This window comes from Calypte anna, chromosome 13, assembly GCF_003957555.1.
Source record: "Calypte anna isolate BGI_N300 chromosome 13, bCalAnn1_v1.p, whole genome shotgun sequence".
Lineage (NCBI taxonomy): Eukaryota > Metazoa > Chordata > Aves > Apodiformes > Trochilidae > Calypte > Calypte anna.
This window is the reverse complement of record NC_044259.1, coordinates 7,508,292-7,523,701: the sequence shown is the minus strand read 5'-3', so window position 1 is coordinate 7,523,701 and position 15,410 is coordinate 7,508,292. Positions and strand designations below refer to the sequence as shown.

Sequence of the window (15,410 nt, the reverse complement as noted above, 5' to 3'; positions counted from 1 at the left end):
GTCTCCCTTAAACACATCCATCAGCTTTCCCTCATGACTGAGGACAACACAGCCCTGGGTCTATTTTGAAAAGCTTCATTAATGCAGCTGAGAACGATGAACATCCTTGTGTCCTGGCACAACACCAATCTCAATTCTTTGCATACAGACCTGGTTCCACCCTCCCCCCTTCCTGTTTAGCCCTGGATGACAAGGATTACATTAGGGACCCATTTCCACATTAGAACACTCCATGGACACAGTCCCTCCACTCAGGCTCAATTAGGAGGATGGGTACTTCCTCTGCATCATCCCTTGCCTTGTGTTTCCAGAGACAGTCACGTTCAGAGCAGACAGCTCTTCCTCCCAGCCCACTTTTCCTTTTAGCTTGGAGCCTGCCATGCTCATAAACTTATATTATGATATCAAACTGATATGAAATCATGATTACTTCACTACAATTTAAGTAAGGAGCAGATGGGGCTGTCAGAGCTGGCTAACCAACAAATCAACCAAATAGGAGAATGCTGTCAGGAGAAATTAAATCCTTATGCAAAAAGCCAATTTGGGATCAGAGAAAAAAATCCAGGTGGAAGGGACTCCAGCGAGGCATCTAAGCCAGGTTCCAGCTCAAAGCAGCCCAGCTATGGACCCAGACACCTTCACCTCTGCTGCTGCCCATTCTAGGAAAAGCACATCACACAAAGCATGTACAAGTTGAAAATAAAGCACCTGGAAAAGCCAACTGAGAGAACAGGCAGAGTAGTGGAACAGCAGAACAAGTCAACACATAATCCTCATACAGATAGAATTCAATAGATATATGGGTAAAAAAAGTCAGGATGGCACAACACACCAATCTTGCTTTCAGAGGCTGTTTTCAGCATAATCAGGGTTTGAATTAATCACTTTTTACCAATACCCAACACCACAGAAGGCAGTGAGCATAATGTTACCAATAACTGAAACCTAGAGCAGTTTGTCCTTCTTGCAGAGCCTTTTATGGGAGAAAAGGGAAAGGCTCTCAATTGCTTCTAACAAGGAATAGCTTAAATAGGTTAAAAATAATGAACCAGGATGCCTTGCATAAGAGTGCTTCATGCTCCAAATTAATCAAGTCTCTAAAAGGTGGCCTTAAGACACCTGGGAGTTGCCATAGGGAGGCTTGAAAATGTACACAGCTTTGTAAGACTGGTAACAACCTGCTGCTGAAGCCTGACAATCACCCAAAATCTAGCAGTTTCCTTAAGGCTGTAGTTCATGCAGTTCATGGCCCGTCATAAAGGTACCTACATGTAAAGGGCCAAGGATTGCTTGCAGAAGTTTGACTTTTCCTCAGCCTGTAGCTAAGAAACCTCCCAACAAAAAACCTTTGCAGTGCTGCAACCAGAAGTCAAGATCCACATAGCTTTTAATGCTTTCAGTTTTAAATCTGTTACAAACCAGACATTATATAGCAAATGAGTGTTCAATATCCCAGCCTCTTTAAGGCAGGTTGCTGTCTTGTTCATTGTTCAGCATGTCTGGTGCAGGCTGATTTTCTGCAAAGCAGCATGACACAGCTGACAGTTTCAGCTCAGACTTCTGCACAGATGTAACTCTATTAACATGCCAGGTCTGAAAGCCTAATTGGACTCCACACTCCTCTGCATGACAAGGCTTGAGCATAACTACAAACCAATGCTTTTGATACTCCACGCATAGGAACTGCTCCTGCTTACTTTGCTTAACAAGGGATTTTTGTTTCTAAAATTTGACAGCCCTCTCTCCTCAAAGTCATGACTAAATTTAGTGAACAGAGGAATTAATTTTTTCTCCTGAAACCAAATTATTTCCTCTGACTTTCAAATACCTCATGTCAAAGCAAGAAAAGTGGTGACAAAACAGTTCCAAGCAGCCACCCTGAAAACAGCTGCCAAGGCAGCATTTCATTGACGCTTCTTCCCCTTCTGCCAATTCAGAATGCATTGCCTGGACAGCAGAACTTGTATACAAGGACATAACACAGTATTCTAGATACCAGTTTTCAGAAACAAACTGGTTTTCATACAAGGCATTGCTTGCAAAGTATCCTTATTTGGATAGGACAAGACCCAAGAGCCTGCAGCAAGATCCCAGCCTGATGAGCTACGTTTCTTCTTCCATATTGCACGTAACAGAGACTGCTCTGACTTGGGCGTTTCCAAATGTGCACCAATATCTCTGAAGCACAGCAGACTTTCTGCCTCTCTGCACTCCCAGATTATCTATGCAAATGTTTATTAGCACATGATGTTCTCCAGCTAAAGTTTAACATCTTCTCAGGGCTGATTCTCCTCGTCAAGGGATATGCACAGTGACCATGTAAGAGTGCGGCCTTGATCCGGATTACCAGCCCATGGTGACAGAGTGCACAGTGTCAGGACTTAGGAAGCTGAAGAAACAGTTCTCAAAATAAAAACCTTTTCAAAGTAAAGACCATTTCAAACAGTAAACGTAGGAATTGTGACCAGGAACTCTGCTACATGCATAGAACTGTCTCAAATGCTAACATACAAACAACATTTACACAATAGGCATCTGGCAGCATTTTCAGACATTTTTTTAATTTATTCTGACATGCTATAAAGGAATAAATTACACTGTTAAAGAATTACCAGCAATAAAAGTATTTCTTTCTTTCAGCTGGGCTAGAATAGGAGTGAGAAGGAAGACAGCCTGGGGCAGTAACCAGTGTGAACTCTGCATGGTGTGAGGCTGTCCCCAAGAACAAGAGTAAATCTGGTCATATCCACTTCACAAGAACTTGAAAGAAAATGCCTTGGTTTAAAACCATCCAAATACTCCATTCAAATTTTTCTCAAAACTAGCAATCACAATTAATCCAGCCAATGGAGGACATGGCAACACTGGGAGGCTGCCAATACCAGGTCTGCAAAAGATGCCACATTGTTTTAAAAAAATCCAATCTTAGTACAGAGGGCTGGTCTCAAACAACAAGTCATAAAAATGCAAGACTGCCCTTTCCCCTTCAAGGAAAAAAATACAAAATTTATTTAAAAACAAAATGAGGAAGAGTTACAACACTAAATCTAAAATGATTTAGAAAGAAATACGACTTCTTTTGCTTAACAAATGGCATTGAAACTTGGTTTAAAAACAGGGTAATGTAGATTTCTTAAACTGAATTAACAAGGCAGATTAAAAAAAAAAAAATCTCATTTCCTTACAGAAACAGTTTAGTTTTTAATGAACTTGTAAACAAAAAAGCTCCCGCTTCAAAATAAAAACAAAATCCCAGATCATATAGATGTTTACAGTGATTACATTTATCTAAGCAACTTACATACAGTTTCAGTTGTAAGATGTTAACTAAATTTCGTGACAAATATGCTGTTTCTCCTTTTATACCAAGAACATTATAGAGTTAATGCAGAGTCCTAAAGATTATCTAGTAGTCGCTAAGTTTCTCTTAAGTCTTCACTTTAGATGCTGTTATTTCTAGCACAGGTAAGCAGGCAGAGTCTCTCATATGCTTAAAAACTGGAATCTTTGGTTACTACCATGTCAGCTGGCTTGGTATGTTGCACATAGAAGCCAACAACTTTAAGAATGTTTTAAGTGTACAACTTTCAAAACCCAGGGAGGAATAACCAGAAAAGAGTGCACAATTGTGAGCATTTACAATTATCACAACTGTTGCCGAAGACTGTTCATGCCATTCTTCCAAAACAATGAGATCTCATAAGCAGTGTAGTTCAAAGTAAAAAGGTAACAAAAATTGGCATATGCACAATTTTCTCCACTTGTGTGTCAACCATTAGTTAACTTTTCCACTTGAAAAAAATGCAATAGAAAACTGGACACCATGTTTCACTATCTCGGTAATATTCACAATTACAGCTGCTACAACTCAAAAGTGCAGCATCATCGACACTGCCCAGAGCCAGTTTATACTGATATTAAGTTCTTTACACCAAGTAAATGGTTGCTCACAGCCACTGGCAAGTGTACGTATGAACTAAAAATTCTAGGATTTGGGGAGTGACAAGTCCTGCTCCGATCTGCTCTGCTTTGTCCCATCCTTGCCATGCTCAGAAACCTGAAAGATAAACACAAGGGCAACTTATTGATACAGGATGGAAATGAGAAACAGTTTTCACAGCAGGAGAATTAAACATCAGTTATGGTCATTCAAAGGGGAAAATGCTGCACCCCATCTCAGAACTGTAGAGCTCCTGGTGTCCATTTCCAAAGCTAACCAGCATTTGCCACCACCCTTTATCTCAAACACACCTCTCTCTCACAACTACTGCTGCAGAGGAAAGCTGGCTTATGCACCAGCTGGATGCCACACTCCTCAACCAGCAACTCAGACCAAGTTTGAAAACAAGATGTGTTATTGCCACCACGAAGCAGGGTGTAATTTCATAGGATTGTTTGCTACTTGTCTGCTGTCTTGTGTTTATATCCTTGAATGTCAAACTCATCTGATTGCAGTGGTCCTCTTCAGAGACACAGTCCAGCAGTGTCTGGACTCACAGACCAGCAGTGTCAGACTCCTTCCAGACAGGAGGAAAAGGAACAGGAATAAACTTACCTTACATTAACTGGTGTTCACTACATGCTCATATGTACAATTCTCCAGGCAAAACCCCTTGACAGTGACTAGCAAACCTTTTGTCCTTGGAAGGACAAGTCAAACAACTCATGTGGCAGCAGAGGTGGGGCATCAAGAACAATTCTTTTCAAGTTCAAAACTCCAAACAACAAGCTCAAGACATTGTGGAAAAGGGAGAGTAAAGGAATATATCCACAGATCTCAAAGAACCAGTTGCTGCAAGCTAAGCCAGTCTTTAAGTGACTGCTTACCCACTTGATTATGGTGACTCAGGTAGCAGCACATACAGGTAACAGGAGCCTCAACCAAAGACTATTTTGCTAAGGAAGTTTCTGTTCTGGATGCCCTCCAAATAGCATGGTATTCTGTTGATGTATGAATTCATCTGAGTAACAGCTCAGAGTTTTTGCAACAGAAATCTCTTCAGAATGAAATACAGACAAAGCTGACCTCAACTACAGCTTGTGCTGTCATCCAGAGAGAAGCGAGTGCAAGGCTTAAACAAAAGATCTATCTGGACAGTATCCAGAAGAAAGCTTTAACTCTTACAGAATAGGCTACAGTCAGAAGAGATTCAGTAGCTTTATTTTGACCTCTGTGTTAATACACCAAAGGACAATTCTCTTTATCCAGCACCAGAATTGAAACCACAGCTACTCCTTAGTTCCACTGACAGAGTTGTATCATGTAAGGGTTATGATCATAAAACCAAAGTTACACTGTTTTTCCAGTGATGATTCATCATTTAAACCAATTCTTCCATTAAGTTGCCAAAACTAAGTCAACAACGAGTATGCTCCCAAATGTGGAAGCAGAGCAACCCATTGCTTTAGAAGCATGAAATGAAAATAATATCCAAAACCCAAGGACAAAGGACATGCAAACAAAATTATATGCTGCTAGTTGTTAGATCACCTCAAATCAAAAGTATTTTGGGCAAGAGAATGCCCAACTCTACAAAGAGCTTGGTTCAACCTGCAGCATCCCTTGAAAGTCCTATTAAGATTACATGAAAGTGTTTCCAAACACAGCTGCCAAAGTAGATGTTGAGACATTGATGTAACACAGACGACTTTGTCAGTATGAAGCCCATGCTGAAGAGTTTATGTTGGCACCTAACAAATCTTCACTATACACAGAGCCTGCTCAAATGTCCACATTCAACACTCTGGGGTGTTACCCAAAACTTTAATCTCTACGCAACATAAGGGATACTCAAATTGCTTTATTATGACTATGGGGGGGGGGCTCAATAGGGAAAGAGCAACTGTATGGTCATACTCTAAGAAGCTCCTCTACTTGAGAAGTGCTCAAACTTTTTTTCTAAGTAGTACAAAAGAAGCAAAAAGTATTTAGCTATCATTTAGCTACATCTCTAGTAGAACTGACAGTCTGTTCTAATAAATACTGCCATGACCACAGGTGTCCAGTGAATGCTAATGGGACTGCTGACAGGCTTACAGGACTCCACACTGAAGAACATGAAAAACATCCCTTGCAAATGGAACTGATAAGACTTTATCCCAGAGATTGACTGCTGCAGTCAGTTTTATGACTGAGGGAAGCTGACATTGGTACAAATCACACCTGAACAACCACTGCACTGTCAAGGGATCAAGAGCCAAACTTCCCAGAGTCAGCAGAACTCTGTTGAAACAGTTCATCTCTCCCACATTCAAAACCAGCTGATCTTGCAGATCAGGGTTCCATAGAGGGACAGGGAAAAAAAAAAAAAAAAAAAGAAAAAGGCCATTGATAGAACAGGCTGCCCTGGAACCAAACTGATTATTCAGCCTAAATAACATATAGGAACCAGTGAAATGCTTCAATACACATCTTACTTAGGGCAGCCAGGAGTATCCATAGATCACCACACTGTCCAAATAATCTAAATCATGTAAGATTCTGGACACGGTTTGAAAGTAGTCAGATTTCACCTTGCTGTCCTGTTCCACTCCCAAAATGCACATCTTCAACAGTACCTGCACTTTTACAGAGTAAACTAAGTTTTAACCAATAAATGCACCTGTAAATTGTTATTTCAAGTACTCTTGTTAAACAGGATATATAATGTGAAATTATGAAGCCTTTAAAGCCACTTCAGCATAGTCTTTGCTACACCAAGTACATGAGAATTTAACTGAACTCTGAAAGAAACAAATCAGGTATTTTATTAATGTTCAGTGTGGGAGAGCATACAAGACATGCAGGCTCTCTCTTGAGTTTAGCTGGTTTCAGAAAATCTTCATTAACAGGCAGTATTTCCCACACAAAAAAAGGTACACAGGATTTTAGAAATCTAGAATCTTGACTCTGAAGTGCCTAACTTTTAGGAAACAGGGGAAATCTTCTGATGTTTGACAAGTACTACTTTAATGCTTTGCTGACATTACAGCTTGATCAATCCAAAGGTCACACTAAGGGAGGGGTGAGGAGGGAGCCATCTCCCCAGAAGGCTGTTAACTCATGCAAGAGCCAATGAAATTCTGCTGGAAAAACAACTTCACCATAGTTACCATGACAGGACCTGTGACTGAAGTACAGTGTGATGAGGGAGATCCACCAGGAAACAGAAGTGGTCTATTAGGTTCAACTGCAAGACAGCCTCCCTGGTTACATGGGTGCCATTCAGCTGCAGCTTTGCACTCTGTCACTCACTAGAACTGGAGGTTTGATAATCATTATGATGACCTTTTCTTCACTTACTGTATAGCACTTGGTCAGAGAACACCTGAGCCAGGAAAGCAGCACATGAAATCTCAGAATACTTCACCAGAAAAACACTTAAGGTGCATACAACTTGATTTTCAGGACAGTGTTGGCTTATAGATCATCACCTCTTGTAAAACCTACACTTAAATGCGAGCTGTAGTGAAAAATGAATTTTCACTCCAATTATTTCCTCCTGCTCCAACAGCCAACCTCTCCACACCCTGACTGAACTGGGCTGAATCCAGTAGTGGGTTCTGAACTCCAGTCAGAGCCTCTGTGTTTCAGGAAGCAACCTAAGCCTGGGCACTTCATCACTGAGTCTGGTACATACTGGTGTTACAGCTGAAGGAACTGGTTTACAGCCCCCAGTGTCGTAACACCTGTAAGCTCCAACAAAACAAGTTGGACTCTTTATGCCACAAAGGATCTCACATTTAATGGTATCCTATGGAAATTTGTTTTCTTCAGTTTCAGATTTCAGCAGCTACCCTACTTCATCCAGAAATACAAGGAGGTTTTGTATTCCTAAATAGTTATTTTAACAAAAGCAATTGAGCAATGTTTGAATGCTGCCACAACACAAGAAAAATGTTTTGGTAATTTTACTGTAAGCATTTCTTTGACTTCCAAGTCTGCCATGCTCACTTGATGTATGATTTTATAAATATAAAAATGATAATCAAGAGAAGGATTTACCGAAGAGTAGCAAACAGCAGCAATACTTCAACAGAACACCTCAGTAGCAATAACAAACCTATTTTCTCTGTTCTCAGACAACCTCATTAGCTTCAGTTTTATTCACAGCTCATCTTGAAGCTCAGTTTCATTACAAGACTGCCTGTACTAGTCACTGTAGCACCTACTAGACTAACTAACCACCAGCAGATTCATGTCACAACCATCTAAAAAAGCTTCCAGGATGTTTAAAAAAAATAATTCTCCATGCCTTCTTAGAGCTCAGTTTTAACACAATTATATCTGGAATATTTCCACACATTTCCCTTTGAAACCATAACCTAGAAACATTAAAAACAGTCAAGAAACCTTAAGTCCCACACCAGAGCATCCAGATACTTAGAAAATTGTGACTTGGCAGTCCCACAACAGTTCAGGGTTATTCTGATTTAGGAAAAGTATTTCGAGCTCACTGGCCCTTTCCTTTAACTCTGGACCAAACATTTCAATGTAAACCCATCAGAAGAAGCCAGATAATTCACAATTTTCTGTTTCAAGTGTTTGAGGCATACAGAACAGAAGCAAACCCAGAGCACTATTACCAGCTGGAACACAGTAGAACCCAAAGTCTCTAGATCCTTGCCTAGTTAATGAGATTTATCCCTTAAGAAGTGTTAGGTCTAGGATTTTGGATTGCTTTATGTATTTATATATATATAAATATATATAGCATATATGTATATATATAAATAAAAATAAATAAAAATGTCACATTCCCACCACCAAGTCAGTTTGTTTTTGGAAAGTGGTTAATGCGGGAGCAAAAGATGCAGTGGTTAAAATGACCCAACATCCCCAGAAGAAATGATATGAAGAACAAGGACATTTTGGTATTAAAGTTAGTAGTCAAATTCTCCAAGGACGTCTTTTTTTTTTTCATTTTTTTTTTTTTTGCTTTTTAAATTAACAGCCAAATACTTTTTTTTTTAACCACCTCCTTGATCTAACACTTAAATTGCTGACATTGTCCAAATTAGTGTAAATTTTTTTCCTGTAACGTCACTTGGTTCTTGGCTACTAACCTTTCATGTTACTCTTGGATTTGTCAGTTTGCTTGCCTGTGGGGGTTTGGGCCTGCTGCCCCTGCCCACTGGAAGAGGCTGCCTGCTGTGCTGCTTTCTGCTTTAACATTGTCCAGTCAAATGTGTAGTCATATTGGTGGTTCAAGGTCCTAGAAAAGAGTGAAATACTTTACTGTAACACATCATAACTTGTTTATTGCCAATACCAAGCCGCTGCTGAAAACCCAGAACCAGAAGTTAACTCTTTTTGTAAGCTGCTTTGGAGATTATGAGTGGTATATAAATGCTAAGTATTATTAACTTAAAAGGGATTCCTGATGCAAGTCCAAATACCATCAAGCAGCATTTTCTTTACTGTTTTCAAAGAAGTCTCCATTTGCAGAAGCAGCACTTCCTCACAACCCAGCTTATCTGTTTTTCTGCATTATGGTTCTCTAGTTTTTAAAATACATATAATTTCAATGAGAGGCTGCAATTACTGTAGATCATAAGATAGTAATTACTTTGAATTCCAGAAATATGGAGGGAGACTCTTGAGATCAGTACCAGCTCTTCAGACACAACTGCCAGTCCCGTCCATCTCCAAACACAAGGAGATTCAAAAAATGAGGGGTCAATTTTTTAAGCTACTTGAAACAGAACTTGAAGCACAGGCTCAACCTATTATTATCAGTGGTCAGATTATGCAAGTCAAAATCAAGTGAATCTTTTCTTTCAGGTTTAATGTTGAACAGTATTTTTCAGGTCTTTAAATTAGCTTTTCAACCTCTGAAATTGAAAGTTTCAGAAAAACTCCCTACACCACCACATACACACAGAGCAGTTTTCTGCAGTGCAAGTCCTGCAGAGTGGTTACCAAGTGGTAAAGCCCTGAAATTTCTGTACTTTTCCACTTTGAGACTGACCTGAAAAGAATACGGAATAATTGCCTCAGATACATGTAATCTGGTGCCTCTTCAAAGCGCAGGCCACGACAGTAGTTCAGATACATGGCAAATTCTGCAGGGAATCCCTGTAAATAAACAGTGTTAATCAAGCCCTGGCTTGCAGAAAAAAGCTAACAACCCTCTAAGAAGGCAAAAAGCTTTATTACTGTCTATAATGGAAGAGAAAAACTGGCTGAAGATTCATGTGCATAGACGCCTCTCTGCCTCTGGTTATTAATTTATTCTGCATTCTTCCTCAGAGTTGTTACCTGATGCATGCTTTGCAATCACAAGTGCTCTGTTACCGAAACCTTCAACATACAACATATTTAAATAACTTCATCCTAATTAAACCTAGTTCTTATTAACTAGGTCTCTGAAAAAAGTAGTAATTGGCTCTAAAGATTCCACTCATCCTTCCTTGATCAACTTGAGCAAGGTCAGTTACCACTACAGAATGTGAAGACAAACTAGAAAGACTTTTTTTGAAGATTCCCTGCTTTACATATTTATACATTTAATGCTGTATTAAAGCCTATGTGTAAATAGGTAACAGCAAACAGCACGGTGCTGAACTACAAAAAAAAACCCCAATTTTTTTAGGGTTTAACAGTTCAGCAGCTTGAAGGATGTCAGACTAAGATTATATAAATGTACATGACTTGAAGTGCAATCCTGGGTGCTGCTGTTTGAGGTTCAAAAACTACCACATTTCAAGGACAGGCATGTGACTGCCACAGTTCAAGAAAAATCTTAAGACCCAAAGGACAGCACTGTAAAAACATCATTCTGCAACGTGGCTTTAAAGATCACTTGGCATCCAATTCCACTACAGCCTCCACTGGAAATACAGAAGACAATATGAACACTGTTGAAGCAGCAGAAATAAGTATTAATGGGCAAACTGTGCAGTCTCATCTTGGCTCTATTTATCCAAGAGGGCACATGTACAACTTTTCCTGTAGAGCTGAAGAAATGAAAAAGCCCCACTTAAAATAGCTGGAGAGCTTGCACAGCCAACAGCTGAAAAGGCAGTGGCATGAGCTACACCAAGAACAGCAGCAAACAGTCTTGCTGGGTGGCCAAACACAAGACACCCATGACCACCAGAGAAGTATTATTTTCATGTGGCATTTTCTGCTGAACATCTAATATATTGGCACCAGATATAAAAAGAAGAATGAGAAGAACTTCCATTTTGCAGTATGACATCATCTGGAAACTCTTACCTTACACAAAACCTCAACAGGAGTGGACATTTTCTTTTCACTAATCTTTTCATACTTTTGCTTCTTTGTTGCAGCCTGTGGAACATGTAGGTCACAATATAAGAGATATTGTGCAACAGTGGATTAACAAGGACAGTAGCAAAAAAAAAAAAAAAGACAAAAATCCTTTGGTCAACCATAAGTATTTTCTGTGAAATCTCAAAGTCCCACACTCTTATTGCAAAGAGAATGAAGGTCAATCTGGTATTAAGATTTGGACACAGTTTAATACCATTTGTTGCAGTCTAATGCTTCCATCACATGGCACAGCTCGTGTAGTTCTAGCTGATGCTTTTGTCCATTAAACAGGCCAGACTCACAGTTCCATTTGCCAAAGTTCTATTAATTCCCACTCAGTACCCCATTCAGGGGCTGCCTTCGTGTTTCAGTGAGCAGCCATTACATTCATTTGCAGCTGAAGAGTTCTAGTGTTTCACAAGCTGCTTGCCTTTAGAAAACTTGCAGCTGCAACACCATTTGGGTTACACAACTCCCACACAGGAAGAAAAACAATTAAAATACAAAAACAAATTACTGAAGTCTATATAACAAATAAGAAATATTTGCCGTGCTTGTACTTGGCTACCACACAGGGTAGTATTGGAAACAACTCTGTTGCAGCTAATAATTATTCAGTCAAACCATAAATTGGACTGGACATATCACTAAAACTAAACATGCTAGGTGAGATGTTATCCCTTATTCTCTATAGCAATTCCAAAAGCCACTAAACAATGTTATTTTCTGCTTCCTGAAGAGGGCCTGAGCCTACAACAGGACAATAATAATCTGCAAAGATGATGTAAGCTATTGTTTAGCACAAATTTTAAGACAGTCAAACAATACACATTTTGCCTACTGCATGAAGAACAGGAAAATTTTCTCCTACATTCTATAAATGTCATGCCTTGGCAAATGCTGCTTTGTATAACTGAAGCCAAACATTATATACAACCACCTATCCCGACCAGCAGACAGAAGTACAATACCCAAACAAAAAAAGGAAGGGTGTGGAGTAAAAAAAAGGCAACATAACCTACCTTTAATCCTTGCCAAGGCAGACTGGTTCTGTTAAAGTACATCAATACATAGCCTAGAGACTCCATGTCATCCCGACGACTGCAGAAAGACAAAGAACAGAATGAATTACAAATTCTGGCATTTCATTAAAAAAAAAAAAAGAATAATAATTAAAGAATAAAACCTAAGCTTTGGTGCAAAAGAAGGTCTCTTTCTAATACAGCTAAGACATCTAGGTGCTCAGGATTCCACTGGCAGACACGTAACAAGTCTTCACAAGCAGGAGATCCTATTCATTTTCAAGCAAGAAATAGTCAGTAGGTATTGAGTGTGTAAGTTTCTATCTGCAGTTACATCAGAATAATTTGGGGAAAAACTTTAGAAAATTAAATATTTAATGTCTTTCCCATTTAATTAAGTAGCTTGGAACTGAACTAAACTAGTTCAAGTTGAACCTGCAAGAACTATGGAATGCATTTTGAGAGATACAGGATGTTAGTCTTAATTTCATTCAGGAAAATTCTTCCCTGAACCTTGCCTCAGTCTGGGAACAATACTGAATAGGCAGCCTGGAAAGGGTGTAACTCCTTTCTTTCTTCATTTCTGTTAAAGAAAACCTGAATTGTTTCTGATTTTTAAAGGACAAGAATTATTTGCATACAAAGATGCCTCTTTCTCCCCACAAGAAAGCAGTTTCAATGCAGCTAGAGACTCCAAAGTTATCTATCTACAGACTGCAAGCAAACTCATGTAAGAGGATGCAGATATTTTCTGTACTGCATGTGCTCCAGATCCACACTATAGCCACATGAATACCACCACACCTTGCCATACAGTTTTCATGATCACTAAAGCTAGTATAGTTCACTGAAGCAGAAAAAAAATACTCCATGATTTATTTATTTTTTCTCTTGGCAATGTTGCCTCTTTCCAGTTGCAGAAGAATCAGATTTTGCCTCTCTCTGCAGCTGACACCCATTTAACACAAGACAGAAAAATAACTCATCTTTGTCCTCCCAGCTCCCTTATCAAAAAAACCTGATAGGTAGTCTTGCTGCTGCTTTGCCACCCAGACAGATCTGCAAGAAAAAGGCTGAGAGCAGTACTGCAAACAGGATTCTGTAAATGGGCAAACAGCTTCCTCTAAGTGAGAGAAACCTGGAAGAGCCTGGAGAGATTGATCTCCAGATCTTGGCAGCAGAGGACAGAAGTTGTAGGTCCTGCTTTGTGCTATAGCCAACCCAATATAACCACTAATGATAATCAGAATGGCCTGTCTGTCACCACTTCAACTGCTGGTCCAGCTCTCTGACCCTTTAGGGAAATCAGCTCAGGGAGCCATACAAGAAAATCTGCTTGGCTTCCTAAAACATTTCACCACAAGGACAAAAAAATCTCCAGCTGTGCCCAGGAGTGAGGGAAGACTGCTTTACTCCTCTGGACAGCAGCTAGCTCTGATGTTGTCTTAGCTGTAACATGAAACCACAGCCAAAGACAAAGGGATGATACCAAGACTACAAACTCCAGTCTGCAAGACCTGCTAATTCTGTTAGAATTGCAGATTTTAATAATCAACAGGATTCACTGAACCAGCGTGGGGCCATGACACAACACACATTTTCTGAGAAGGCAATGGTAAATTCAGAAGCAATATTGGGATTAATGGTTTCCATCCCCCTTCTAGTTCATTGTTTAAATGTTTATATTCCTTATATTGTGGTAGGGAACAGTTCTGTAAATCTGTAATGGATTTATTGCATTTGAGCACATATTGATAAAAATGATTTTCAGGATTTAGAAAATAGGACAATATTCTCCATTACTAAAACAAGAAATAGTGAACATTGCAACCAGCTCCCACAGCTCATCCTGAATAGCTCTCATTACCAATAGGAAAGCACTTTCTGTAACAGTTGAAGTACAGCACTAAGTTGAGATGTTCTGCCTTAAGCTGCAGGACTGGTTTCTCCAGATTATAAGAATATATTATTTGTTTGTCTCATTGTTGGCTTGATCTAGACTGTTTACTAGCTTTTAGCATGAACCAAGCTACATTTCTAACTATACTAGAATTCCCAGTACCAGCTGAGACCTTCAACTAAATAAAAAATTCAGTGCTCCTTTGCTGTTCCCTCTCTGCTAAGAGGGTAAGGTGCTAACACAGCTATTCCCTTACAAGAAATTACACCTGTCCTTTACCCTACATGACCCACATGTCAAGTGAGCTTAAATAATGACACTGACAGACAATAAAATACACTTAAGGAGTCTTAAGGAAATAAGAGGAAGGATGAAGCATTTAGAAGCACTGAATATTCATGTCCTGTTGAAGCTGACCACCAGAAATTGTCATTCCCACCTTGATCAAACTCTAAGTCAGAAGCACAGACATTCATGGGAGATTCATTGCCTTAGTGACCTCAGCATGATGTCATCGAGCCACACTATTACACTTAGACATCACAATATCTAGGTGTACAGGTAAGAAAGAGACATCACTTCATCTATCACAAGTACCAAACAGAGCACTTTGTTTGGAAGTGTACCTCCCCTGGGCCACTGCTATGATACTCTAGTAGCAATATGCTTTTCATCCAGATAATAAAAGTTATGTTTGTTGATTAAGCAAAGTTTAAACATAAAAGCATGTATACACACATACTTGTGTACATATAAACATAGAGAACAGACATGGTTGTGTATACCAGAAACCCACATACAGTAAGTGAAGCGTAAGTGAAGCATATTATCTTTAAGTCTTGCTTGCAGGCAAAAGGATAAATAATTGTTCACTAACTTGAAGGAAGGGTGAGAAAACAGGACAGAGATACCACATAAAGAATACCCTTTCTGGCTACAGAATTGCAACTCAAAGCAGTAAGAAGTGGCATCAACAGGTACCAACACAGTCAGGTACCAACCATTTCATTTGTGGTGGTCCTCTGACAGATACACATGGAAATATTGCTTTATCTTTTAGAAAAAAAGAAACCAGTATGCAGAACAACTACCTCACCCCTGCAAGAACTAGACTGTCTTTAAAATGCAAATTAGATGTTTGGATTTTTTTTTTCCCTAGCTTTGCACAGACAGCCAAAAAGAAAAGCATTTGAAAAGGGATACATACACTTATTCACATAAAATTATT

At 39.4% G+C, this 15,410-nt stretch overlaps 1 protein-coding gene across 5 annotated transcripts in view; it reads right to left on the bottom strand.

Annotated features, from left to right (window-relative positions):
• Positions 1–2,539: 2,539 nt before the first annotated feature.
• CSNK1A1 (casein kinase 1 alpha 1) overlaps positions 2,540–15,410 on the bottom strand; it is a 34,015-nt gene continuing 21,144 nt past the window's right edge. For 2 of the 5 annotated variants that reach the window (XM_030459431.1, XM_030459434.1), the window contains 5 exons: positions 12,283–12,361; positions 11,204–11,278; positions 9,954–10,060; positions 9,049–9,197; positions 2,540–4,060 (listed from right to left, as the gene is read on the bottom strand). In XM_030459431.1, the coding sequence (XP_030315291.1) occupies positions 4,053–4,060; positions 9,049–9,197; positions 9,954–10,060; positions 11,204–11,278; positions 12,283–12,361 (418 nt within the window). In that variant the 3' untranslated portion in view covers positions 2,540–4,052. Of the gene's footprint in view, positions 4,061–9,043; positions 9,198–9,953; positions 10,061–11,203; positions 11,279–12,282; positions 12,362–15,410 lie in introns of those variants that run through there. The other 3 variants (XM_030459433.1, XM_030459435.1, XM_030459432.1) reach the window with 2 other exon arrangements.